General features: G+C 40.4%; 1 protein-coding gene across 14 annotated transcripts in view; it reads right to left on the reverse strand.

Moving 5' to 3' along the window:
• Positions 1–1,437: 1,437 nt before the first annotated feature.
• FN1 (fibronectin 1) overlaps positions 1,438–27,967 on the reverse strand; it is a 70,852-nt gene continuing 44,322 nt past the window's right edge. For 2 of the 14 annotated variants that reach the window (XM_043577740.1, XM_043577742.1), the window contains 20 exons: positions 27,420–27,509; positions 25,866–26,135; positions 24,755–24,871; positions 23,696–23,860; positions 22,791–22,946; positions 22,007–22,120; positions 20,900–21,169; positions 19,502–19,689; positions 17,951–18,038; positions 16,886–17,062; positions 16,046–16,135; positions 15,616–15,795; positions 14,376–14,465; positions 12,735–13,198; positions 11,461–11,599; positions 8,856–9,020; positions 6,855–6,980; positions 6,242–6,348; positions 2,786–2,893; positions 1,438–2,195 (listed from right to left, as the gene is read on the reverse strand). In XM_043577740.1, coding sequence (XP_043433675.1) covers positions 2,124–2,195; positions 2,786–2,893; positions 6,242–6,348; positions 6,855–6,980; positions 8,856–9,020; positions 11,461–11,599; positions 12,735–13,198; positions 14,376–14,465; positions 15,616–15,795; positions 16,046–16,135; positions 16,886–17,062; positions 17,951–18,038; positions 19,502–19,689; positions 20,900–21,169; positions 22,007–22,120; positions 22,791–22,946; positions 23,696–23,860; positions 24,755–24,871; positions 25,866–26,135; positions 27,420–27,509 — 3,176 coding nt within the window. In that variant the 3' untranslated portion in view covers positions 1,438–2,123. The remainder of the gene's footprint in view (positions 2,196–2,785; positions 2,894–6,241; positions 6,349–6,854; positions 6,981–8,855; positions 9,021–11,460; positions 11,600–12,734; positions 13,199–14,375; positions 14,466–15,615; positions 15,796–16,045; positions 16,136–16,885; positions 17,063–17,950; positions 18,039–19,501; positions 19,690–20,899; positions 21,170–22,006; positions 22,121–22,790; positions 22,947–23,695; positions 23,861–24,754; positions 24,872–25,865; positions 26,136–27,419; positions 27,510–27,967) is intronic. The other 12 variants (XM_043577750.1, XM_043577746.1, XM_043577744.1 and 9 more) reach the window with 7 other exon arrangements.

Here is a 27,967-nt window from a genome sequence, read left to right on the forward strand (position 1 = left end):
AGGGTTAGCTTCTATGTCCTGCTAAGGAAAACTGATCTGAGCTGCATTCTTTATAAAATTAGACTGTAAAACCTTGTCCCATTGAGACACTAAATGTCAGGGCATTTTATAAACCATAAATCAATTCAGATGTGAGATGTTTTTTTTTTTAAACAAATGAACCCTGAGGAAATCTCTTTCTGTATTTAGTCTTAATATTCATTGGCAAGTATTTATTGAAATATTTTCTTCTGTTACTCAACAGTGTACAAAAAATGTTTTCCAAAGGCACTTGGGTGGCTGTCGGTTAAGTGTCCAACTCTTGATTTCGGCTCAAGTCATGATCTCCTGTCATGATCTCACGGTTTCTGGAATTGAGCCCCGTGTCAGGCTCTGCGAGGACAGTGTGGAGCCTGCTTGAGATTTTTTCTCCCTCGCTCTCTGCCCCTCCCCCACTCGCGTGTGTGCATGCATGCTGTCTCTCTCTTTCAAATATAAACTTTAAAAAATGTTTTCCATCTCTTGTATATTATGAATTACTAATTTTTAACTAATTAGAATTCAGCTGTTTCCAACACCATTATTTACTGTTTTAGATGCCAGATTCAATCTCAACGTTTTGTTGTTTCCCCAAAGTTAAACTGAAAAGGAGATGTCTCTGTAGGTCAGGAGTGTGCAAACTCTGTTCCCCGCTCTGCTGGGGCACCTCAAAAGTGTCAGCTGGCAGGAAGCAAGCAGAGCTGGGTTGAGGTTCTCCTATCACAGCATCTCCTTAAGACAGAACTCCTCTAGGATATACTGTTCAAGTAGTTTTAACATCACTGGCCTCCTTTTGTTTTCCTTGCAGGTAACCTCTTTGAATGGGTGTTTATTCAATGAAGGATGGCATGGAGAGGGGAGGGAAGGAAGAATGATAGTTGGAAAAAAACAACCAAAGGTTCTTTCAATCCCACTTCTGAAGAACCAGCTAGCAAGCTAAATAAATATTTGAGTCCACTGAAATCTGGTAAAGCAGAAATATAAAACTAGCTCCATTACTGAAGAGATGAAATGATAAGAATGAATCTGTTATTGTAGTGACAGATTTAGAAAATTTTGTATGTAAATCGCCAAGGGGGAAGCTGTACACATCATTGGTTTTTCAATGTTTGCTGAATTGAAAAACAACATTAATTAAAAAAAATTTTTTTTGTTTATTTCTGAGAGAGAGACAGAGCATGAGTGGGGGAGGGGCAGAGAGAGAGAGGGAGACACAGAATTCCAAGCAGGCTCCAGGCTCTGAGCTGTCAGCACAGACCCCATCACAGGGCTTGAACTCATGAGCCATGAGATCATGACCTGAATTGAAATCAGACACTTACTGACTGAGCCACCCAGGCGCCCCTGAAAAGGAACATCTGTGGGGATTCTTCTTTACCCCAAATTCCTTTATACGACATTCAAGCCACGACAGTCAAGTTGTGGAATGTAAATCTTTTATTAAACAGTTGTCTTTCCACAGTAGTAAAGCTTTGGCACATACAGTATAAAAAATAATCACCAACCATAATTATACCAAATTCCTCTTATCAACTGCATACTAAGTGTCTTCAATACAATTTTTTCCATATAAAAATACTGGGAAAAATTGATAAATAACAGGTAAGAGAAAGATATTTCTAGACCATTACTAGAATCATTTGGAAAAGGTGAATACTGTGGATATTTTAAATATCACAGTTACAGGGACATGCCGTCCCTACAATACTGCAGGCCAGTTAAGTGGAAGCAGAAGTGTTTGGGTAACTTTCCTACTTAAAAATTTGAGAATATCATTTCAATACATTTTGTATGTCGGTTGGTGCCTATGCTTCCCTATTGATCCCAAACCAAATCACAAGTTAGAATCATTTCATTTAAAATACTGAGCGGTATTGAATACTTCGGAGCAGAACAGGCGATGTACTGCTTCCATTTATGAGAAAAGTCTCAAAACACTCCCAGGGTGATGCTTGGAGAAGCTGTGAGTTGAGCTGAAGCTGGAGAAGTCACTCCAGAGCAAAGGGCTTAAGAAAGAAACTCTCTAAGATGGGGTCTGCTAACATCACTCCAGTTTGGATGGACCTTGGCAGAGAATCCATGCTTGTTTCTCTGGATTGAAAATATCACTCTCGGGAATCTTCTCTGTCAGCCTGTACATCTAAAGGCATGAAGCATTCAATTGGGCAGTTGACATTCTGTTAAAACAGAAAAGGAAAGAAAAAAAAAAAAAGCAGCATTCTGTTAAAATAGAAGAAAAATTTATAAAAAAAAATCCTGTAAAGTTACAGAAAAAAGGTGGGGAGGATTTTATGACAACTACTTATAGATAGATGATTTTTAGCTTCAAGAACTTATCAATATACTGGGCAATAGGAGATGTTTAAGAGTTTAATAAGTCTGAACCTAAATTATGTCATAGGGTACACACTCTTATGTGGATCCTGAGAAACTTAACAGAAGACCATGGATGAGGGGAAGAAAAAAAAAAGAGGGAGGGAGCCAAAGCATAAGAGACTCTTAAAACTGAGAACAAACCGAAGGTTGATGGGGAGTGGGAGGGAGGGGGGGGTGGGTGATGGGTATTGAAGAGGGCACCTATTGGGATGAGCACTGGGTATTGTATGGAAACCAATTTGACAATAAATTTCATATTTTAAAAAAAGGTGTTTTTTAAAAATTAAAAATATTTGGTTCATTCAGAAGAAAGGTAGCTACAGAAAGAGACTCCCTACTAGGTGTCTAACTGCGTTTAGGGAAGAAACACTCGAGGTGCAGGTGCACGTACAGTGTTCGTTCTCTGGTGGTATCTCTGCGAGTACTGGTTGTAGTGGCCGGTGGAGCCTTCGTGACCGGGTTCAGCCCCTGGTCTTCGGCAGTTGTCACAGCGCCAGCCCTGAGAGAACACAGGCATGAAGTCAGATGGGGTTTATGATAACCTGGGAGCATCACAATTTAGGTCTTCCACGTTGGCAAAGTATAAGCTATAAGCGGTTAACCACTGAGGGAGCTTAGATGAGGATTTTATGCATTTACAACTTGTAGAATACATTTGGGCTTATTGCTTATATCTTATAATTGCCCCTGTCTACTTATGCTTTTCCTGAAATGTTCTCCCTTCTCTCCCTATTCAAACCCCACCCATCTGCTAAGAGTCATTCCGGTCCCAACTTCCTAAGTAAGCTTTCTGCACTAGAAGACAGAGAGGTTTTCCTAGAATCCTAGAGCTTTTTAAAATGGACTTGCGATCACAGGGACAAACACCCTCATTTTGCCGATAAGGAAACTCAGGCCCAAAGAGTTACTTGCACAGAGCAAGTGGGAGAACCTCGTACTGAACTGCCGATGGATTTGGGACTGCTACCCAGCTGTGTGACTCCTGGCCATCTCTATCTGTTGTCACTTCTTCCTAAATTTCCATGCCTAGTGTGTATTGTAGCCTTTCATCTGGCCAGACGCGGGATGAGAGATGGGAACAGGACGGAGCGGGGCCACTGAGACTCCTCCCTGAGAGTTTTGCTAGAAATGTTAGGGAACAGGTTCTTTTTCGTTGTTGCTCCTAAGCCTGTAGGTGATAAACATGGAGCTGACAGAGGTCATCTTTCTCACTATCAGCAGGAGTTTCTAGAAAACAAAGCCAATACAAAGGGACAAAGCATATGAGAGAGTGAGAGACTCTGAATGCCACTGCCGGAGCAGCTCTGAAGCTGGTCGATCCTGGACTCTTCAGCTTTGTGAGTCTTTTTTTGCCTAAATCAGCTTGAGTTGAGCTTTCCTCTCATAACCAAAAGAACCTCAAATAATATAATCACTTTCTTCTACTGTCACTTAAATATTCCAGACATATTTCTCCATTAAAAAGTATATTCCCGGGGCGCCTGGATGGCTCAGTAGGTTAGGTATCTGACTCTTGATTTCGGCTCAGGTCATGATTTCACAGTTTGGGAGTTCGAGCTCCATGTTGGGCTCTGCGCTGGTGGTACAAAGCCTGCTTGGGATTGTCTCTGTCCCTCTCTCTCTGCCTCTCCCCTGCTCTCTCTCAATAAAACTTATAAAAAAGCATATTCCTCCTAATACCTAATACAGGTAAATACCTACTTACAGAATCACTGAATCTGGCTTCTACACACATAAAAATGTAACAGTTTCTACTGCTGTCTTTAGTGTTTCATTTAGCACTTTCTTTAGAACAGTACAGGTGTCACAAATGAAAGATTTCATGTGCATAAATAATGAGGAGATGCTGAAGTGAGACCACAGTCTAAAAATTAACTTTCCATCACACATTTCTATACCAACCACTTACCAGAAATGCCTGAGTTCTATGATCACAGTCTTTGTTTAATGAGAGACAGTGAGCACCTCCACAGGTTCCCTCCATCAGAGGGAGGAGGTCAGAATACTTTCCATGAGCTCAGGTCCTCAGGTGGGGACAGAGGCAGACACCCGAAGACCCTTCCCTGCCTTTCTAAAAACCATTTTCATCATGTTCCTTTTCTTCTTGGGCACCTACAGTTGGCTAATACCAAAGGCATCAACCAGTGAATCTTACCCTGGGGTGGGGAGCAGGCTCTTCATTGTATCAGAATGTGAGGAGCTGTTGGAGAGGGTGTGTTTTCATTGAAAATAAAAGGAGTGTTATGTTTCATGGCTTGTGAGTTATAAGAACCATTTTATTTTGAAATTTCAAATAATATTAGAGAAAAGCACAGCATTTTCTGTCATACTGAGGTAGAGCACAGACTAGAAATGGTTGAGGGGCCCCTGGGTGGCTCAGTTGGTTAAGTGTCTGACTCTTGATTTCGGCTCAGGTCATGACCTCACGGTTCGCGGGTTTGAGCCTGAGTCAGGCTCTGTATTGTCAGCATGAAGCCTGCTTGGGATTCTCTCCCTCTCTGCCCCTCCCCTACGTGCACACGCGCACATGCTCTCTGTCTCAATAAATAAACTTGAAATGGTTGAGAAGTTCCAGTTTAAATGATGGAATTCCAAGCCTTTCCATAAGTGGCTTCCCCTTCTTCTCATCTGATTTGTTACCATAAGACGCTCTGTAGACGGGTGGCTCCCTGGACCCCACATATGCCAGCCCCTTCCCTTCTCAGGTGCTTTACTCTGGTCTCTCTGCTTCCTCCTCTTCCCTCAACCTATTTTAAACAATCTAGGGGCATCTGGGTGGCTCAGTCGGTTAGGCGTCTGACTCTTCATTTTGGCTCAGGTTTTGTGAGTTCGAGCCCCCACGCTGGGCTCTGTGCACTGACCACATGGAGCTTGCTTGGGATTCTCCCTCTCTCCCTCTTTCTCTGCCTCTCCCCACTCACACGCTCTCTCTGAGAATAAATAAATAAACTTAAAAAAACAAAAAACGAAACATCCTAAACCCCAGCCAGTTCATGTTTCTCATTCCATGGAAACTTTCTTGCTGATTCCAGCCTACCTGGAAAGTATTTGTCAGACTCACTAAGAAACTTAATCAGCTTGACTTTCAGTGTATGCTAATTTAATGTTTCCAAATATATCGTGAAAAGCCAGGACCATTTCTCCTTCCCTCTGTCCCATATTCCTGAAGCACAGTGCTAGACCAACAGCAGGGATCTATTACTGGATTGAGAGAGGATACAAGAAAGTGGTAATTTCTTAGGTCCAGGATGTTATTCAGAATATTTAACAGCAATGCCACGGGGACACCTATCTATCAGAATGGATCTAGAGGCCCAGTGCTGTGCAGCATTTAACACTTTAATTTAAGGGGCGCCTGGGTGGCGCAGTTGGTTAAGCGTCCGACTTCAGCCAGGTCACGATCTCACTGTCCGTGAGTTCGAGCCCCGCGTCGGGCTCTGGGCTGATGGCTCGGAGCCTGGAGCCTGTTTCCGATTCTGTGTCTCCCTCTCTCTGCCCCTCCCCCGTTCATGCTCTGTCTCTCTCTGTCCCAAAAATAAAATAAACGTTGAAAAAAAAAATTAAAAAAAAAAACAAAACACTTATTTAAGATGAAGAATTGAGACAGCCCGAGAATAGTAGGTGTGAGAAGAAGGGCTGGGGCTGCCACGGAGGGGAGAGCTGGGAAGGGGTGTAGAGGGGCCTAACGTTGGCAGCTATGTGCCAACAGGAAATGAGGTGTTTCTACTTTCATAACGGGCACTACCACACCTTTGTGTACAGCACACACACAGGAAGCTGACCTCTTAATCCCCAGTGCAGGAGCCCCCTCTTTGTCTTATTTAAATTAGAGGGAGGCTGGCCTTACCCGCTGGCCTCCGAAGCATGTGCAGGAGCAAATGGCACCAAGATATTCCTTCTGCCACTGTTCTCCTACATGGTATGTCTTCCCATCATCATAGCACGTTGCCTCATCTGCGTGGAGACACAATTCAGAAGCTCATGTAAGACTGAGAATAATACAGACCTACCTCACCTTCCTAAAGAGGGTGGGTTCTATTTCTCTCCCAAATTTGCATCATCACAGCCGAAATCCTACATGTTTGTGAAAACCATTGTTAGGAGAGGTACTGCTGTATAGATCTTAGGGCAGCACTTCCAGAAACTAACTCTGATAAACTGGATAAGGTTCGTATTTTAAAAGTTGAATCTAAAGAACCATAAAGCTTTCTTGTAGTATTTCACTGCAGCTTATGGTCAAAATACTGAGGAAAAGTGCTCATGTGCCCTGTAATAACATTAAATCCTGGCTCGTTTTTGAAGCTTGTCTCCACTTTCCCAAATCAAAAGATTAACAAACCCACTGCTCACTCCTCAAGGAGACCTAAAGTCTCCAATCATTTCTGTGAATGAGAGCTGCAGCTCAGTAATAAAAGTGGGAGTGCTTAATAAGCCACTAAAAATGATGTGTGGCAACGTACGAGGATCACACTTGAATTCTCCTTTTCCATTTCCAAGACAGGTGCAGCTCATCATCTGGCCATTCTCCCCCTGACGATCCCACTTCTCTCCAATCTTGTAGTTCACGCCATTGTCATGGCACCATTCTGCAGGGTGGGGAAAGTCAGAGGCAGAGAGTTACCAGGGTGTTCTGACTCGCAAGACAGTGTGTGAGCTGGGACACGTCACAGGATTTCGAACGCCAGGCAACCTGGAAGGAGTGGCAAGAAAAGTTGAAAGTCATGATCTCCATGACAAACCAGTTTTGGGTTGGATTTAAAAATATTATCTTTACAGTTTCGCATTTTCTAGGATATTTTAAGACGCGATGTATTCCGCCAAAATCATGTCACAAGAATTGTCAGTGACCTTCATCTGCATTCTCACTCTTAAGGTTTAAAATTACTGGAAACCAAAGTAGGATTTAAATAGTCTTTTGGGAATGGATCATAGATGAAAAGTCACTTTTTGGATTTGCAGAGAACCTGGATACAAAGTAGTTCTATTAACCAAAAAACAAAGCTCAGCTGGTTTCCACGAGTCACAGCCTGTTTCTTGTAAATGGAAAGGGTAAACGAATAGGCCTGTGTGTCAAAACAAAACAAAAACAAACAAAATGATAGATCACTGGTTATTATCCCTACAAACAAGGCTGCTTCTGAGGAGCATCTAAAAGTCACAGTGCTATATCTTTACTACACATAAAAGGTGTCTTTAATCTCCAAAACAAAACACACGTCAGAAGTGTGTATAACAGCATACCAGTTCTTCCCTTTTATCAAGTCGGTCACTCCTTACTTTGGCAATTACGACATATAAGCAAAGGACATGTGAGTTGGGCCAAAGCATCACATAAATCCTTATAGCTCTGCTCCCACAGTTGCGCCTAAGTACTTAGCTTGGTAATAAATATACAAACCTAAAATAGTTCAGTGTCAGAAATGAAGAGCCACCTAAATGATGCCAAATGCTAAAACCTCCAACTCCTACTAAACGGCATAGGGCACACCTGCTCCATCTTTCCATTTTCAGATGGTCAAGCACACCAGCCTGCATTGAAAAAAATTAGTTGTCTTCATATGTTAGTCTGAATTAAACCACTTCACATTTTAGTCTGAAAATCTCTTAAAAATCTATTATGTTGGATTTCCCCAAATACAACTTCTGGATATGTCTTGTAGGAGGCTCGTTTATAAGCCATAATGGTTAACACCTATAGAAAGAAACCAACTGTCCATAATAATCACATCCCCTAAAAAAAAAAACAAAAAAACAAAAAAACAAAAACGCAGAAATGAGAGTTTTGTAAATTCTAATGTTAAATCTCAAAGCATAATAAGTCATTTCTAGGATCATTTTAACTGAAAGTATAATTAAAAATATTACAATCTTTTTATAGTTTGAAACTCAAATATATTTCAAATGAAGTCGATTCTTAATTATGTAGAGATGAGTATCTGTTCTCTCTACATTACATGGCAAGATTCAAACTACCTGATGTGTGTACATGGATGTGTAATACGAGGGTGTGTATGCGTGAGAGTGTGTATATATTATGATATGTGTATGTTTGGTGTGTGTTGAAAGAGAACATGAGCATAAATGTTCACCTCTGAGCTCACTCAACATTAAAGATTAAAAAAGATTTGGGATTCCTTCACATCTCTTCTATTCTTCATTAGACTTGGCTCCGGAGAATTTGACTTTAGTATCTTAACAGAAAATTTTTGTAAAAAAATCACATTATCATCACAAATATATTCTTAATTAATAGTCATATTGCCCCATAACCCTGGAAATGAGGCAGGAGTCAACAAGTAAAATTTCCCATCATTTTTTATGATGCAAAATGTTACTTTGAGGCCAGCAGTCTCCCCTCATTTGCTTCATGTTTGGAAGAGCCCTTGTCTACCAAACATGCTTGCTTGGCACACTGTGCTAACGCCTGGAACTGGAGGAGATGGACAAAGCAAGCTACTCACTAGATGAGTCACATCTGAAATGCCCACTGCCAAAGCCCAAGCACTGGCACGAGAGCTTAAAGCCAGATTCAGACAGCCGCTCCCACTCCTCTCCGACGGCATGATGGGAAACCGTGTAGGGGTCGAAGCACGAGTCACCTGTAGGTTGGTTTAGGCCTTGGTCGACTACATGAAGAAAAGGAGGAAAAAGAAAAAGAAAAGACATCTTATTGGTGGTTTTGGAGCATAAGGAGAAAACTGAATTACGGTTATAATGACTTAGTCTAAACCAGAAATCCCAGCAGCATTTAGAAACATGCCTCTGTTCTACCCAATGCATCAGCTGCTCTAATAGTGCTTAGATGCTGCCGGTGAACACTTGCCCAAGCACCTTAAAAGGAGCCCACATTTCATTTTTGCCATCACTTCTAAAAAATCCTCATTTCTGGCAAAACATGGAACACATCTCAAGGCATTTTAAGCTAGTTCAGAACCTGAGCGGGACGCAGAGGCTGGACTGTCTCTCCAGGAGTACCTGAGGGACCTTACGCTAGTTACTTTGCATTTCTCTGTCTTACTTCCTTCACCTGCAACACGGGGATACTAATAAAAATATATCTACCTGCTCAGGATCTTGTGAAGGATATATAGCATGAATTCAAAGCACTGGTCCATTGCTAACACTTAGAAAGTGCTCAACAAGTAAAAAATATTAGAGAGCATCTTTTGCTTGTGCTTTTTATTTATTTATTTTAATGTTTATTTATTTTTGAGAGAGAGAGTGAGTGAGCAGGTGAGGGGCAGAAAGAGAGGGAGACACAGAATCTGAAGCAGGCTCCAGGCTCTGAGCTGTCAGCAAAGAGCCCGATGCGAGGATTGAACTCACAAACTGCGAGATCATGACCTGAGCTGAAGTCAGATGCTTAACTGACTGAGACACCCAGGTGCCCCTGAGAGCATCTTTTGCTTTTAATGCAAAAGTCTCAGGCATTCTTATATACCATTAGAATGCAATATTCACTTTTATTATTGCAGCCTTTGCTTTGCATAACCGTGCAAAAATAGTGCAAAAATCCTAGGTTCTGTACATTATTATCATAGTAGTAGGACTGTTTCACTTTAGCAATAAAATCAACTGTTTCAAATAAGAGAAAGCAAGGGATATGAACGACTCAGGAATGAGTAATGAGGTCTCTTCATGTTGCCTCAGATCTTGGTCTTTATGTTTTGAGAAAACTTAATCTGTGCAAACAAAGCATGCTTCCAATGATTTTCTAAAAATTAAATAAACTAACTTCGGTGACTTTGAATCCCACCGGGTCTATTTCTTTTTATAGTGCAAACATCAAAATCTCAAAAGCAATAGATATTTCAAGTGGCTAATAGTTTAAAAGGCATCACCCTGGAAGAAACTAGAGTTTGAAAGAAACTAAGAAGTCTGACATGTCTAAAAGCCAGGAGAACCTGGCTAGAATGCAGAATACTGCTGCTGGGGATACTGGGTTGGAAAGAGAAATGAAAGGAAACTGAAGTGTTACTAGGGATTTCGGTAACCCTCCTAAAAATAGCCAGGAGTTAAAATTCCACCTGACTTAAGTTATGGAGATGGAATCTTAAAGAAAAAAAAAAATGATGTGGAAAAGCACAAAGACCTCTGTGCTTTTGAAAATTCCTTTCATGTGGCTCCCCACTAGTAAAACCACGCAAGGCAGAAGGCATGCATTACCATGGATACATAACACAACAAGCACAAAACGATCCCCCCACCAAATAGTCAACTGCTTAAATTCACAGGCATTTATACACGTAAAGTAGCATGGTCATCTGTGTACTACACATTCGGCAGCTGACCCTGGAATAAAGCCCGTCCCTTGACAGTGATAGAATTTAGCACTCCCTGCTGATGTGGGATAGAGAACCCTCTGGTGGGAAGATGGAAGGTTCATGGTTTCGATTATTCCCTATCTCATGTTCCTTGGTGAATCTTCAGCTGATGCAGGTTGAAAAGGCAGGTGATACACTACTGGCTTAAGAGGACTTTGCAAGTGCTACAAAGAGATGTCGGTGACCGTTTAACCTCTATTTCAGCTTTGGGCCTATGTAATCAGAAAAAGAAACTGAAATAACACTGGACTAAGGGAGCTCCTTGAACAGAAGGGGGCTATGTTGGCAGCATTTTACATGAGGAACAAAAACAGCAGTCGCTAATGTTTGCAGATAGGGAATTTCCTTTACAGGTAATCAGTTCCAGTACTTAAAAATCCCTGAAGAGGCAGCAACATGGTGAGATGCAGAGGGCCTGGGAAAAGAGATCAGGAGACTTGTGCCCTGTATCAATTCAGATACTCACTGGCAGGTAGTCAAAATGTTGGACTAAATAATATTTGAGGTCCCTTCCAGGTCTATTATCATACACTGTTTGAAACTATTTGTAGATGCATTTTACAAAGATAGTTGGATATCATGAGGGAAAAATCATTGCATTTAAAGTTGCTCATTTACTTAATGGCATTACCTCCCAAAGTTAAAAGACAACAGCGACAAAGGAACATTCAGTCAAGAGAAAAAGCGTCTCTGGGATAGTCCAGAGGGGAGCCTGTGCCTGAGTAACCAGGCATGCACGTACCAGAGTTGCCCACGGTAACGACCTCCTCCCGAACCTTGTGCCTCTTGTGGTCTTTCAGTGCCTCCACTATGATGTTGTAGGTGGCCCCTCTGGTGAGGCCTGTCAGGGTGGCACTGGCCGAAGTTCCAGGAACTCGGAACTGCAATTATCGGCACATCCAAAGTGACGGAAAGAGCGTTATAGTGAGGAATTCATGTGACTTGCCCTATTCTCTTATCAGTAACCTGCGCTACGTAAATAAAGCAAACAAGGAAGGACGGTGGAAAGGTCTCACACCAGCCGTAGAGAGAAATGGAACTTGGGGGAGAGGCCATCTTTTTTATTTGACCTGCCAAAAATCTACCCTCTGTGCTCCCTAGTTATCGGGAGCCCTCAGTAATTTAATAGGCAGGCTCTTCTTCGTCCTGCTGTAATCGCAGGTCTGTGTAAGCCCACTGGAAACCCTCACCACCCCATTTCACATAAAATGTGGACACTGTGCCATGAGGGAGATCTGTTCATCCTATGCAAGGTGGCATGTGACCCCCAGATGGGGGCCTTAAAGCGTTTTGGCAAATCCTCAAACTCATGTTTCTAAGCTCATGAAACTTTCACAGTGTGGTTAGTTTCTTTTGTTTTTGTTTTTGTTTTTTAACTCTTCCACTTTCTAAAAATAAGAACACAATAAAAATTGATACCAGCAAGACAAAGAACAAAAGTTTTAGAGAATCCATCGCTTGTAACAGCTGATATGCACGGCTTCACTTAAGTTCCTTCTCCTTAGACATATTGTAGATAATGGGATTCTTCATGGACAAACTATAAGGTGGCTATTTATTTATTTATAAAGATCTCATTTTTAAGTAATCTGTACACTCTATGTGAGGCTCGAACTCACGACCCCGAGATCAAGAGTCACATACTCTTCCTACTGAGCCAGCCAGGTGTCCCAAGGATGGCATTTTAGCCCTTCTTGCACAAATGTAAGTTCAGGCAGAATATTGATCTGTCTTTTCTCAGGTAATTTTTTGTCCATATTACTAAGGAGCCTTAAATGTGTGAGAATAATAGAAGTTCTTTTATTTTCTCTACTAAACAAAAGCTAATGATACTTTTTGGCACATCCCCCAAAGTAAGGCATCCTGAGATTTTAAAAAGAAGAATCAGGGCTTACGCCTGGCACCTTTCTAAAAGGTACTAGAAATAGAGCCACTTTATAGTTGAGCTCTGGTCACTTCAGTTACCTAGCTTACTTATTTCCAGGCAACTCAGAAGTAAAGAGGAAAAGCAATTACCTGTAAAGGTTCTTCGTCAATGCCAACGGGATGACATGAAATGATATACTCAGAGCTTTCTTGGAATGGGGTCCAAGAGATGGTTGTCTGAGAGAGAGCTTCTTGTCCTGTAGAGGCATTTGGATTGAGTCCCAGAACGTGAGGGTAGAGGTGATGGTCTACGTCTCCCCTGGGGACATGACCAACTTGGATCTCCTCATTTACATTCGGCGGATATGGTCTTGGCCTATGCCTTACAGGGGTGGCCGTTGTGGGCGGTGTGGTGCGCCTAAAACCATGCTCCTCAAAGATCATTTGTTGCCCAACACTGGGCTGCTGACCAGAAGTGCCAGGAAGCTGAATACCGTTTCCAGTGTCATACCCAGGGTTGATGAAAGGGGTCTTTTGAACTGTGGAGGGAACATCCAAGATCTCTGGTCCGTGAAGATTGGGGTGTGGAAGGGTTACCAGTTGGGGAAGCTCATCTAGCCGAGAGAGGTTAGAGCCAAAAAAGCAAAGCGTGTTAAGCTCCCAAAAGTAGCAGCAGTAGTCGTTATCAATTCAGGCAACAATGACTCTATCAATCTGATCAAAGCCCTTAGAAAATTAGCAGTTCTTAAATCACAAAACACTTTTTCCAAAAAGAAATCTTTATGATTTTTCTCAAAGGTTTCTTTATAGTTTAAGAATGAAAAAGCGTTCGTATGAGTTTATCATACACATAAAGCTTTGAACCGCTGAGCCCCATAGAAGCTGCTTCTGCTCAAATTAAGCCTAATGGAACTGAAATGTGCAGCCTTTTTTCTTCTTTTTTTCATTTGAGAATCATGTTATAAGGACTAGAATCCAGACTAATTATTTCAGCATCTGAAGTATGAGAATTCCAGAGGTTTGACTCAACAGTTTTTCATGAATTGAAATGATAAATATACATACATGTTTATTTCTAAAACTCTCCTATCAGCGTAAATATAGCATTTTCTTCAAATTAAACTGAAATTGGAATCATAAAGTTGAAAAAATTATTTAGCTCAAGTTTCAGAAACCAAATAATAAATAAAGACAAATAGGAAGGATTATTCTCCCTACTTTTTTGTTTTTTGTTTGTTTAACATTAACTTCAACAGAAGGTATAAAAGAAGAGCAGTAATAGCAACCTGCTTTTTACATTTTAATAACTGGCTTACATTTTTGAAAAGTGAATAGAAGGCTTTATATTGACTGGCTAAGAAAAAAAAAACTGGGGGCGCCTGGGTGGCGCAGTCGGTTAAGCGTCCGACTTCAGCCAGGTCACGATCTCGCGGTCCGCGAGTTCGAGCCCCGCGTCAGGCTCTGGGCTGATGGCTCAGAGCCTGGAGCCTGTTTCCGATTCTGTGTCTCCCTCTCTCTCTGCCCCTCCCCCGTTCATGCTCTGTCTCTCTCTGTCCCAAAAAAATAAATAAACGTTGAAAAAAAAAATGTTTAAAAAAAAAAGAAAACTGAATGTTGCCGATTATGTTAGGTTATTCATGATAACAAAGAGCACAATATACATGCTAAGCTGTTTAAGAAACAATTTCCAGGAGAAAGGTATCAAAACCTCGAGAACCTTTTCACAGCAAAATTTATCACTTATAATTAGTTTTGTCTTGATTATCTTCCTACCCAGAAGGTGCCCTTTACCTGTCTTTTTCCTTCCAATCAGAGGCTCACTCTTCTGGTTGTTCTTGAGGGCAATGACTTGGATGGTATACTCGGTCCCTGGTTCCAGACCTGAAGGAAGGACAGATCATCACATTAAAGTCTGTATGCTCAGCTAGTCAAATGGAAGTTGATGCTACTGGGGAGCAAGCATCCTCTCTCTAGCTGGCCTTTGGCCTCCTGAAAAGTAAAACAGACTTCACCTTTTTCCCGCAAAACCCAAATACTCCACATAGGATGACCACTTGGCAAATTAATAATTAATAATTTTCCTACCAAATCCGACACCAAGTAAACATGTTTATGCTAATTTTTTGTGGGTATTCCTTTAACACATGGTCTTGTTTGCCCTTTTGAATTCAAGAAAGTCTATCAGCATCATAAACCACTGGTGGAATACACATTTGGGGGAGATCACTGCAGATTGTATACATGAATCTACTTAGGCCTAATAACCAGTTGGTCCTCAGTGACAGGATCAATGAAAAGTTAGACTATAGGTAAGTACTCTGTAAGAGAAAGCCGCCAATCTTTGTGTGGTCCCTGTAGGAAGTATCCAATTCAACTCCTTCCACATCTAATTCTATTTTCCTTCCTCCAAAGTTTCTAAAAAAGCAGCATCTCTTTCTGGTTTCTCTGTGTTCCACAGTATTTTAAAATCCAGATGATATCCTGTAGATAGTTTAAAATTTTAATCCCCTGGAACAAAAATAATACCAGAGGCTTATGATCTTTCCCACTGAAATGCACAACTCTTATTCTCCATTCCAGGCATTCTCCCCAATATGGGTGGTTGGGAATCACTTTGCCTCAAGACCTAGTCTGTGAAACTGGGCAATGAGGGCAATGGCAGGTGGCATTCTGGCAAGTCCTGTAAGATCATCAGATCTTTAGGGAGCTCATGGGAGGACAGGATCACAATTAGTTTGTTTTGAAAAATGTCTTTTTCTAGGACTGGACTGACAAGTATTTGGCAAACATACAGCCAATAAATCTAGTTATGCCATGATGACAGTATTAGAATTACTGCATTTTCATGAATTCCTGTATTTTCAGATGTATTGAGCTCTACAGCTCTTCCACAGAGAATGCTTTTTGAAGGTATCAGAAACAGGGCTTCTTGTTCTCGTGATACAGCATCAAAGGCATAGTTGGGATCTGCTAAGTGCTTTGTGTGTCCTAGGGAGTCTGGAGGAAAATAGCAACATGGAAACCCCGATACCAGTAATAGTAGCCTCTGTGACACCAGGGCGAGGACGAGGGACCACTTCTCTGGGAGGGGACCCAGGTTTCTCATACTTGATGATGTAACCAGTAATCCTGGCACGGGGTGGCTGCCATGATACCAGCAAGGAGTTGGGTGTGGTGGCCAGGAAACGCAGATTGGATGGTGCATCAATGGCTAAAAGAAAACAAAATTAAGTCTCTAAGAAAGTGAGTAAGCAAGGAAATTATTCCCACACTCCTTTCCCTCCCTTATCAACAGACTTGAGAGAATCTGAGAGTTCTAGAACTATAAAAATGATTCACTTGTGATCTGCAATACGTCAGTCTCATTTTTGTTTCTTAAGCTCACATCACTGATCACCTATAAGTTGATGGCATTTCTTCAGTAAAAAAGTAGTTACAAAAAAAAAAAAAAAAGTAGTTACCAGTGGAGGCATCGATGACCACAGGAGAGCTCCGAGCATTGTCATTCAGGGTGTATAAATAGATCTTGTAGTCCATGCCGGGTTGTAAACCTGTGATTTGTAAACAGATGCTTTTTATCTGATCTTAAATTTTTAGGAGAATTTTCAAACTCCTGTGTAATTTTCATAGTTCCTCTACCATCCCATACAGACCACGTTTGAGCAGTAAATTAGAGCGTGGCATGGGTGCTAATAAGAAACATATCTCAAAAGAAAATCACTGATGCATACAAAGATATTGGCTAAAATACATTTTAAAGTTAAAAAAATGCTATTAGAAGTGGTCGTCTTGGAGAATAAGGGGCGAGCACCTGCTGAGTGTGTTTTCTCTTATTGTAATCAGTCACTGGCTGGTAACCAGACCTAAATTGACCCAGATATTGAACATTCTCAGACTACCACTTTGATTTTTATGAAGTAGTGTTGTTTGCTTTTTAAAATTTAATTATGTTTTATAATCAATATTAATGTTACGAACTGTATGCCATTATTTAGTTTCTTTTGGTTTTAAGCATTATGTTATATATATTTTTTTATATAAGAAAGGATACATTGATGAAAGGTTAAATTTAATAAACGGAACTTGTGCCATTTCTTTGGCAAACATTAGACAAAATCAGGCATTCACAGAATACAATTATTTCTAATCATAGTATGAAAGTGAGTTTTTAAATATTATATCTGGATTATTGTAAAACACTGACAGTAAATTTAATCATTGCAAGTGGTAGAGTAACTGAGAAGCTAATTTATGTCATTAGTAGCATCAACAAACGTGATCAGTCCAGTGAGTTCCCTGACCTGTGATGGTGTAGCTTCTGACATCTGGCTTAATGGTTCTCTGAATTGGAGTCTGGCCGTTTGCTGGGATGGCATCAACTTGGAAGCCAGTGATTGTCTCAGTCTTGGTTCTCCAGCTGATGGTGATGGTGGTCTCCGTAGCATCAGTCACACGGGCCCTTCTTGGAGGGCTGACATCTGCACAAATCACAACTGGAGATTAGCGCCCAGCTGACTCATTTAGGTAAGGTTTTGATATTTTAAAATGTTTCTTTATTATACACCAGATATATCCATTTCTATGAATAACTAATAATGTGTAGATTTTCCCCTGCATCCAGAGAGAAAGGTTGACAGTAATTAGAAAGTATGAAAAGATTCACCTGTCATGCTTTTTTTTTTTTTTTTTTTTTTTTGCAAAACTAAAAACCTTTGCAGATATTACCAGTGGTTTCTGAGTCTGACTTTACAGTATCTACAAATATCTTAGTAAGTATTAAAATTACTAATTTATTCTAACATAAAATATGGGTGGTAGGAGTTACAATGATATGGCCAGCCAGCAATAACATATATAGTATTGCTAGTATTTTGTCCTTTTTATAAGCCTTCATTTTTTTCTCTCAACATATGCAATGGAAACTGTATTTTATAGAATAGGAAATTTTGATACTTTATGTGATTTTTGAAAGAGCATACTATAAATTATTGATATGGCACAAAACTAGAATTTTGACCCAATTTTGTCCAATACTTATTGTACTGTTAAGGTACAGCAGAAGTCCATGTGTCTAGCCTCCACAGATTTATGAAGACAATTTCCAACAACTAGAGCATAAACTAAATGTAAGTCCTAGTTCATAACACTAACATTATCACATTTTGAAGTGATTCCATTTATGTGCCAGTACACCACTTTCTGGAGGGCATAAAAGGTGACTGTAGGCAGTCAAAAAGATGGGCAAGCAAATCAGTTTCCATATTGCGAATGCTTCTGTGAATTTGGTGATCTAGAAAACCATTTACCATTCTTTCATTTTTGCTTATGCAGAATATCTGTCGACATTAAAATGCCTGATTACTCACTCTCCAGAGTAGTGACGACTCCCTGAGCTGGTCTGCTTGTCAAACTGTCCTTAAGGGCATAGACGCTCACTTCATATTTGGTGGCGACCTAGAAAGGAGGACACGGTAAGTTTTAGTAACGTGATCTACTGAAACCGAGGCATTTTCACTACAGCATTAGAAAACCACAATGGTTATAAAAGAAAAAATAAACTAGCAAAACCCACAGAGCCATAAATTCCTAGATGAGTTTTATTCCCGCACTGCAGATGATCAACAGGACGTGTTAATTACATGAATTTAAAAATGTGCTTAGGGGGGCGCCTGGGTGGCGCAGTCGGTTAAGCGGCCGACTTCAGCCAGGTCACGATCTCGCGGTCCGTGAGTTCGAGCCCCGCGTCAGGCTCTGGGCTGATGGCTCGGAGCCTGGAGCCTGTTTCCAATTCTGTGTCTCCCTCTCTCTCTGTCCCTCCCCCGTTCATGCTTTGTCTCTCTCTGTCCCAAAAATAAATAAACGTTGAAAAAAAAAAATTAAAAAAAAAAAATAAAAATGTGCTTAGGGATCAACACCAAGTAAGCTTTAACTTACATACTTACACTGATACAAAGCTGATACAAAGTGGGGAAAGCAGGTATTGGCCTGTTTTTCTCCTTTATGATCTGACAGGTGCCAATCATGAATTTTTCTGACCACCGAGAGGCAGAAAGAACACTCTACTCTATCTCAGAACCCTCTTTCTGTCATTTCTCCTGAAACTGGCCTTATGTTAAGAAGTCCATCCATATCCTAGACTCCTGGCTAGTTTTCCACATGATTATCTAGAAGGATTAAAAATGTTTCAATGAAGGGAGAGTCAGGCTGGATTGGTACACACTGGAGAATACTCCTTGCCAAGATAAAAGAGCTCAAAAAATGCATAACCAAAATGGATTTATGGATTCAGCCTATGGATATATGAATTGCCCCCCTCAACACACACATACACACAATCTTTTAAAGTAAACAGAATACATTTAAAGAGCTGTGCAATATCCAAAGCTGTTTATAAAATTCTGTCCGAGAGAGTCATCTGGAAAAGCTTACATCGCTATAGATAATTCAGATACAGAATTACAAGAAAATTATTTGGTGGCAGAGGCACCAAAACACAATAGATTTATTATGATATTTTATCTTCACCACCTTAAAATGTGTAAGAGATGATTACAATTGATCCTTGTACAATGCAAGGGTTAGGGGTGCCAACCCCCCTGCCCAGTTGAAAATCTGTTTATAACCTTTGACTGCCCCCCAAACTTGACTAGTAATAGCCCCCTATTGACCAGAAGCCTTACTGATAAGCAGTTGATCACCACATATTTTTGTATGTTATTTGCATTATATACTATACTCTTATAATAAAGTAAGCTAGAGAAAAAAAATGTTATTAGTAAAATCATAAAGAAGAGAAAATAAATTTATAGTACTGTACTATAAAAAAATCAGCATATATAAGTGGACCCACACAGATCACATCTATATTGCTCAAGGGTCAACTTTGTTTTATTCCCATGAAAAAGGGCACTGCATACCATGAGTCCTGATACAACCACAGATGAGCTGTCAGGAGCAAGGTTGATTTCTTTCATTGGTCCAGTCTTTTCCTTGGGGGTCACCCGCACTCGATATCCAGTGAGCTGAACATTGGGCGCTGTCCACTGGGCGGTCAGGCTTGTTGGTGTAACCTGGGTGAACTTCAGGTCGGTTGGTGCAGGAATGGCTGTCGGGATGGTCATTAATTAGAGGTTATATTATAGGAACCGGGGAAAAGGGAAATTAAAGTGAATTCCGAGAAGTATAGATTGTGCTTGTTTGGTGAGGTGGGTTCCCTGGTCAAGTCAAGATTCAGTATGAGAAAGTACAAGAAGGGATGCAAAATAAAGAAAATGTTTGCTGAAAAAAATGTGTTTTATATCCACCAATTCTCAGAATCACTGGAAACACTTGGAAAAATGCCAGAAGACTAAGGGACTTTGGGTTTGAAAAGTTGTTGTTTTTTTTTTTTTTTTTTTTGCTTTCCCTTAAAAAAAATAAACATAAAAAAACAAAGTCAAGTTGGCTTATTGGCCATTAGGATTGATTTTCCATTTTATATGGAAAGATGAGCAATAGCCCTTTTCCCGGATAAGTGATCTTTGTATGGAAAACCACTTCACAGAGTATTCCATCCCCAAAAGACAGAATTATGTCTTTATCTTCTTTATTTGAACCCCACAGCAGATAGTGCTGCTAAATTTGAAGTACTCTCTGTGGTGCAGCATAAGAAGAAAATTGGCTCACAACAGAAGCAGAAAAGAGAAGCGAAGAGCAATAATACAGATAGTCACCTCCAAAGTTTATGGTGCCACACAGACACAAATTTAGCATTCCACTCTGCTTCGGAAACAAAGCACAAGCGGATAAAGTATAGTGGAAAGCATTTGCCCTAAACTGTTTCCGCTGTGTCTGACTCCCAAAACCTATAAGCAAATTGCGCACTCAGCACATGATATCTAACCAGAGAAGGAAGGTCTTACCTACGTGTTCTCAGAATCATGCTGCTAGGAAATAGCCCAGTTTGGGTTCCTTTTTTAGAGTAAGCTCTAGGATGCCAAACTCCTTTCCTTTATGCACCATGAGTGTGACCGCAGGGAATCCCGGTTTAAGAAATAATTCACAATTTTAGGACCATCTTCAGTTGTCTCACTTTATGGCCTTATTTATAAGCCAAGCCACTCTAAAACCTCCCTTTATGAGACTGTATCTGAATATCCCTTAAACTTTGTTGCTTATTACTATTCCTTTCTAAAGAGGGTCTTTCCTATTAGAGAGGCTGCTTTTTTTTTTTAACCCCCTTCCAGGGAATCAATAGCCCAAGAAAGTATAATTCATTCAGCAGGGCGTAAAGCCACTGCTCCCATGAGCACCCACTGGTGCAGTTACCGATATACCTGTGGACTGGGTTCCAATCAGGGGCTGGCTCTCCATATCATCGTGCAAGGCAACCACACTGACTGTGTACTCAGAACCCGGCCTGAGGCCTTGCAGCTCTGCTGTGTCTTCTTCACCATCAGGTGCAGGGAATAGCTCATGGATTCCATCCTCAGGGTTCGAGTAGGTCACCCTGTACCTGGAAACTTGCCCCTGTGGGCTTTCCCAAGCAATTTTGATGGAATCGACATCCACATCAGTGAATGCCAGTCCTTTAGGGCGATCAATGTCTGTTAGGCAAATTAATGGTAAGAGGTTATGTGAAAAGCAAGTTGTGAAATAAGCATTTTTACAACATGCAAAGCAGTTTTGCAGATACCATTTTCTCTGATGAATTAAATTCCAATGAACCCACTATTAAATGGAAAATTACTTGACACCTGAATAGGTTTTTTAGAAACTATTTAATGTTACATCACTTATCAAAACATAGGTGTATGTGAGACACATAGGCACCTGGTAAAATGTCCTCACAATGAGGATTTATTTCTATTAATTTTACGATATTGTAAAATTTGTTTTTTACAATTTGTTTTTACAGATTTGTTTTTGCAACGTGATGTTAGTCTCACAGACCTGAATTTTCTATACCTTGGAAGCGGTAAAGTTGATTTTCAATGTTAGAGTCAGATTATTACAACCTTTCTTTAACTCTTCTCTCCCCACTCTATTATTTACATTAATCGCTGGTCCAGACAGTTTTCCAAATGCTCCGAACATAATAGCTTCACGAAGCATGCCGCAATCAACTTTACCATCCAGTCGTAGAAAAATAGGTCCAGGCAAAATATTTTGTAGATTTGCTATAGGCAAACAAGATTTTGCTGAGGCCATTTGAGCAAAAGAAATTCAAAGCACAGCAACTATGATAGCTCCACAAACTTCCTTCCCTATATGTTCATTGCTTGGCACCAAGAAGGAAAAATGTTTGTAAAGGGCTCAGCTCAAGATTCAAACTAACCAAGTTGGTTTTCTCTAGGTATAATCGCAAAAGACGTGCAGAGGGCATTCATTTGCCTAAGAACACAATTGACTTTGAAAATGGGAAATAAGCATTGGTTACATACTGGTTACTGCAGTTTGAACCAGAGGCTGACTCTCTCCGTTTCGATTCTGAGCGTAGACACTGACCACATACTCCACTGTGGGCTGCAAGCCTTCAATGGTCATTTCTGTTTGATCTGCAAAGGGAGTGAAAAGCAAATGCATCTATGTCATCCACTGTAAGGTCAGCTAAGTGACTTTCAGAGTTCCGTAATAAACGCACGGTAGCCCAGAATTTTCATTTGCAGAATTACCATGAAAACATGGATGAGTCAGATATGAATTTCCCTTGGACAAACATGTTCTTTGCTAATACAAACTGCCATACTGGAGTAAAGTCAAACTAATGGAGACACTCTAAAATTTAATATGATGTCTCCAACAATGAAGGATGCTGCTCTTGGAAAAAATGAAAATTAGCCTGACCTCAAGATACTACCTTGGGATCCCGATTTCACCAGCATTTTATATAAAAACAAAAACAAGAGTTAAAAGGATCTTAAAAAGTTAGGCCATCTCTCTCTTTGGTGTGCATGATAAACCCACAAAGATAGATCTAATCATGTAAGATGGTCACACCATCAAACAGAACTATGCATGTAAAAGTGGAAACACACTTATCCTAAAAATGCTACCATGGAGGGAGTTTGTAACAATCTTGAGCCCTGAGTTCACAAATGGGGATCTCTGATGCATGATATGAAAATATATAGTACTTCAGACCTAGGTGGCCATTTATATTAAAAACCATATGGTGTGACCCTATTCTGTTTATCCTGATGTATGTGAGATGCTGGTTTTTCTTACCTGGACCCGCAGTTTTAGTTTTTGATGGTCCTGGGACATTTTTGGGAGTAGTGGTCACTCTGTAGCCAGTAACAGGGGAACTTGAAGGTAGCCATCTGACACTAATGCTGTTTTCCTGAACGTCAGTCACTTGCATCTGTGCTGGCTTGTCAATTTCTACACATAAACACAAGGAGAAATCAGTGAAGCCCCAGTCCATGGGGACAAGAATGGACAAGTCTTGTTTCCAGTTCTGGTATGTACAGAATCATCTCTTATTACCATTAATGACTCACGGGTGTATCTTTTGCAGAAACACATAGATTGCCTTCTGGAGGTGGGGCATGCATCTAGATGCCATTACCTATTTTCAAGATGGCTGCTTCATTCACAAAGACTATATTCCAAGTAGGTGTTTGTCTTCTTACCACCTCATTCCTTCACTCATTAACGAATATATTGAACACCCTCTATGCTTGTCTCTATTGCAGGCACATGGAATATATCCATTAACGAAATACACAAAATCCCTTTGTATATCTGGTGATACTTCTTTGTATATCTGGCTCAAAACTCTGCTGGCTGTCTATGTTGTTTCTTATTAAAAAAGAAACCAGGGGTGCCTGGGTGGCTCAGTCGGTTGAGCCCCTGACTTCAGCTCAGGTCATGATCTCGCAGTCTGTGAGTTCAAGCCCCACGTCGGGCTCTGTGCTGACAGCTCGGAGCCTGGAGCCTGTTTCAGATTCTGTGTTTCCCTCTCTTTGCCCCTCCCCTACTCATGCTCTGTCTCTCTCTGTCAAAAACAAATAAACATAAAAAAAATTTAAAAAGAAAAGAAAACTAATTCCACATGAGGAGAGTACTTTGGAAGAACTCTGTAAAACTAAGTAAATATTCTCATGTCACCTCAGAGCAGGGGTTGGTACCTGTTCGATAATCAATGGAAATTGGCTTGCTGCTTGCTGGGCTGTCTCCACGGCCAGTGACAGCATACACGGTGATGGTGTAGTCCGCTCCAGGTTTCAGGCCACTGATGGTAGCTGTGGACTTGCTCCCAGGCACAGTGAACTCCTGGACAGGGCTATTTCCTCCTGTGTGAAAAGAGGTTAGTTCAAAATGTGAGGGGCTGAGAAGTAGTCGGGGATTGTTGAGTAACTATAATAACATATTGAGACAGCAGTTAGTCACATGTTTTCTTATTCCTCTTAAAAGAGTGCTATTAATAGGGCCTAAACAGAAACATATTTATTTATGCATGTAGTGAACCTTAATAAGTGTGTAAAAAAATTGGGAGAAAATCACAGTTAATGCTTAACTGTGGAATGCTTAACATTCCAGCTTTAAAATGTCTCTGAATTGTGGGTTAAGATTAGAAGAAGAAAGAAGGTAAGTCCTCAACCCGGACTGCATAGACTGTGTTCCTTTTTCAAAATATTAATGCAATATATTCATGTTAAATAAAATTTTGAAGGGGTGCCTGGATGGCTCAGTCGGTTAAGCATCCGACTCTTGATTTCAGCTCAGGGCATGATCTTATGGTTCATGAGTTTGAGCGCCATATCGGGCTCTGTGCTGACAGTGTGGATCCTGCTTGGGATTCTCTGCCTCCCTTTCTCAATGCCTCTCTCTCTCCCTTAAAAATAAATAAATATTAAAATTAATAAATAGATAAATAAAATTTTGAAAATATAGGAAAGTAAAAAAAAATACAAATCACTTACCATTTTACCACTGATCATATATTTGTGAATTTTGAATTCTTTCTTCCTCAGCCCTTCTATTCCCCCTTTAGTATTACACGATTTTTTTTCTTGATTTTGCCACCCATTATAGCATACGTATTTTTCACATCCTCTTAGAAAAGACAAGTCTCCTCTGAATGGACTTGCCAAAGTTTCTTTACATACGTATCCATTGCTGGGCGTTCAGGTTACCCACAACACAATCCGACTTGATCGGAATGAAACAGTGTCTTACTAACGCACCTGTTTCTCCATAGGTGATCCTGTAATATCTCACTGTGACAGCGGGAGCATCCCAGCTGATCAGGAGGCTGGTGGGGGTGGCGGCGATGACTTCCAGGTCCCTCGGAACATCAGAAACTAGAAAAACACGGGAAAGTTGCCCCATCTATAACTTTCAAACAATGCCCAGATTCACTCTTCGCTCATTTTTCAGGTCAGCGCCTTTATAATTCTCTCATATAATAATGTAAATGCTATGCAAGATTAGTAGAATTAAAAATTATGAACAATTCAAGGTAAGGGGTTAAAGAGGTGACTCAAATTGTGATGAAATCATTATTATAAATTTATCATAGTGCTTTTTTCTTCAACTTTTTATTTTGAAAAATTGTAAAACAACAGAGAAGTCACAAAAATAATATACTGAACACCTATATCCCCTTCTCACAGGCATTTTCTAATTGGTAACATCTGCCACATTTGCTTGTCTCTCTGTCCTTCTGTTAGTCCACTTGAGACTGAGGTACAGATATCATCATGCTACTTCTCCAGATACTTCAGTATCCATCTCCTAAAAATAATGACACTATTACATTAAAATAATTGTGTTTTTAAAGAAACTTTGAAACAGGGACTTTCTTAATATTTTGAATAAAACTTTAGGTATTGGAAACATATAAATATCTAAATTCGGTGAGAAATTTTTTGCAATAAAAAAATGATCTTCGGGGCACCTGGGTGGCTCATTCAGTTAAGCATCCAACTTCAGCTCAGGTCATGATCTCACGGTTTGTGGGTTCGAGCCCCGCATCAGGCTCTGTGCTGACAGCTCAGAGCCTGGAGCCTATTTCAGATTCTATGACTCCCTCTCTCTCTGCCCTTACCCAACTTGTGCTCACGCTCTCTATCTCTCTCAAAAAATAAAAACTAAGATGTTCATTAAAAAATGATCTTTGATACAGTCTAAGAAGGAGATTTTCTCCACATACACTCTCACTTCTCTCTCCATGTCTCATAACCACAATCTATTTTTAAGAGACAATGACTCAGACAACACAAAGCTGTTTCACAGAAGACACCCCCTGCACAGGAAAGTCCTCGGAGTTTCTTTGCAGACCAGAAAACAAGTTACCTGTTGACTGTTGGCCAATCAAGGGAGGACTTTCCTCTCTGCCATTAAGAGCAACGATGCTGACCACATATTCTGTGCCCGGAATGAGATTGGTGAGGGTGATGGAATTCCGAGACGGGGGCACCCGATCTTCCCGAGGTCTTCCACCAGTGTGCTCAGGGTGATGGCGAATCCGGTAGCCAGTGATGGTGGCTCGAGGAGCAATCCAATGGACGGTGAAAGAGTGGGCAGTGATATCAGAAAAGTCTATGCCAGTTGGGGAATCGAGACCTGTTTTTCCCACCCAGGGGAGAAAGGTGGGGATGGGGAAAGACACCACCAGTTTAGAAGGTGAGGAAGAATGCAGGGAAGGTAACACACAACCTTCTGTCTGTCCTTTCTCATTAACACAACATATTGCCATAAACCTCAAGTTATGAAGCACTGATTCTAAGCCACACACAAATTTCGAAATCCTAAACTGACTCAGTTCCAAATGGCCAACTCAAGCTCTTTTTTCTTTTGCTAAATAATCCAAGTTATGTATGTGTGTTGTTATTCTAGGCTTCTGCATCACTCTTAAAGATGGGTGTTTAAGATATCCTGGGAATAATTTTCAAATGCTTCAGTGTTCAAGTATTCCACGTTTCTATCCTGTGTCTCTCAAAATAAGGCAAGTTATGCCCACTCTCAAGCTTTTGGCTGTCAAAGAAGTTTTCTATACTCAAAGGGAACTGATAGGTCAATGGGGTGATAATAATGGCAAACATAAAGCTCTCAAAAACTAAAACAAGACATCATCCTGGACAAATTACAATGCAGGTAAATCCTCATGAATTGAAAATTTAGTGTACCATGGAAAAAGTAATCAGAATTTAGAGTTTATCTCAAATTCAAGTCACTTAATCTCTCTGGGACTACCAGAAAATTTTGATTTTAGTACTAATAATTACTTATTCTATTCAATAACATATTCAAACCAAGTTGAGATGTCGCAACTTTTTTGGGGAAGCAAGTGGATTATAATACATAAGTTAATGGATACATCACACTGCAGTTTCTTAAAAAGGATAATTATTAGAAGCCCTCATATTTAAGGACTTTAATGTAATATTATGGGATTCAAATCAACTTTACATTATGCATGCATATTTCATCAAGCAGATAAAAAAGATAAACTTGTTGGCTTAGCAAAGGAGGGAAAAGACTTCCATGACAAGGACAGTGTTGGGTCAGCCTTAGAGCTGCCTAATGAAAAGGAATGTTCGCTATCTCTAAATAAATAGGGATTATATTATTCTTGGGCGATTTTTTACAAGGACAGATAACAAAGTTCCTGGACTATTTTGAGTCCTCTCTGGAAGCAGAGAGTATAATCTTAGTGACTGGAAATCAGGATAATACTTGAAGAAGTATCATTTAATTTTTAAGACCGGTGATCAAAAAGGAATGACAAGGTTATAGCACCACTACCATCACAAGAATGGAGATGTAGTTTTAGAAGCAGTATTCTACTTTACTATTAAAATTGGTAGGTGAGAGCTATTTGATAAGCATACTGCCAACATGACTCACCTGTTTTCTGTCTTCCTCTAAGAGGTGTGCTCTCGTGTTGTTCATAAACACTGGAGACACTGACCAAATATTCGGTGCCAGGCAGGAGATCTGAAGAGGCAAGTGGCACTTACTTTTAAATTGTGCTCAAAAGCATGAAAAAGCAAAGCACCCTTAGGACTATTTCAACTGATAAAATACAGAAAGGTTCAGTCCTATAACTGACTTATACTGACATGACTATTGCTACCTGGAGATGGGCTGTAACAAGGTGATAAGGAAAAGTCACCTCACCCTGTGACATCTCTAAGCTCTGCCCTCAGTTCCACTTCTGAGAGTGATTCAGCCATCTGCAATAAGATGGTCGCTGCCATGTAATATTATCTCTGTCATCCACTTAATATGATATCTATTGAAGGCATATAGTAATAATGACCGTGGCACTGTGGATTATCATTTACTCCTCACCAACAACCCCAGGAAGTAGTTTGCTACAATTGAAAGTGGACTTACGGCCATACAATAAACTACAAATATTTAAAGTGTACAGTTTTGACAGGTTGTGGTGT

The sequence above is a fragment of the Prionailurus bengalensis genome, chromosome C1 (genome assembly GCF_016509475.1).
Source record: "Prionailurus bengalensis isolate Pbe53 chromosome C1, Fcat_Pben_1.1_paternal_pri, whole genome shotgun sequence".
NCBI classification, from domain to species: Eukaryota; Metazoa; Chordata; class Mammalia; order Carnivora; family Felidae; genus Prionailurus; species Prionailurus bengalensis.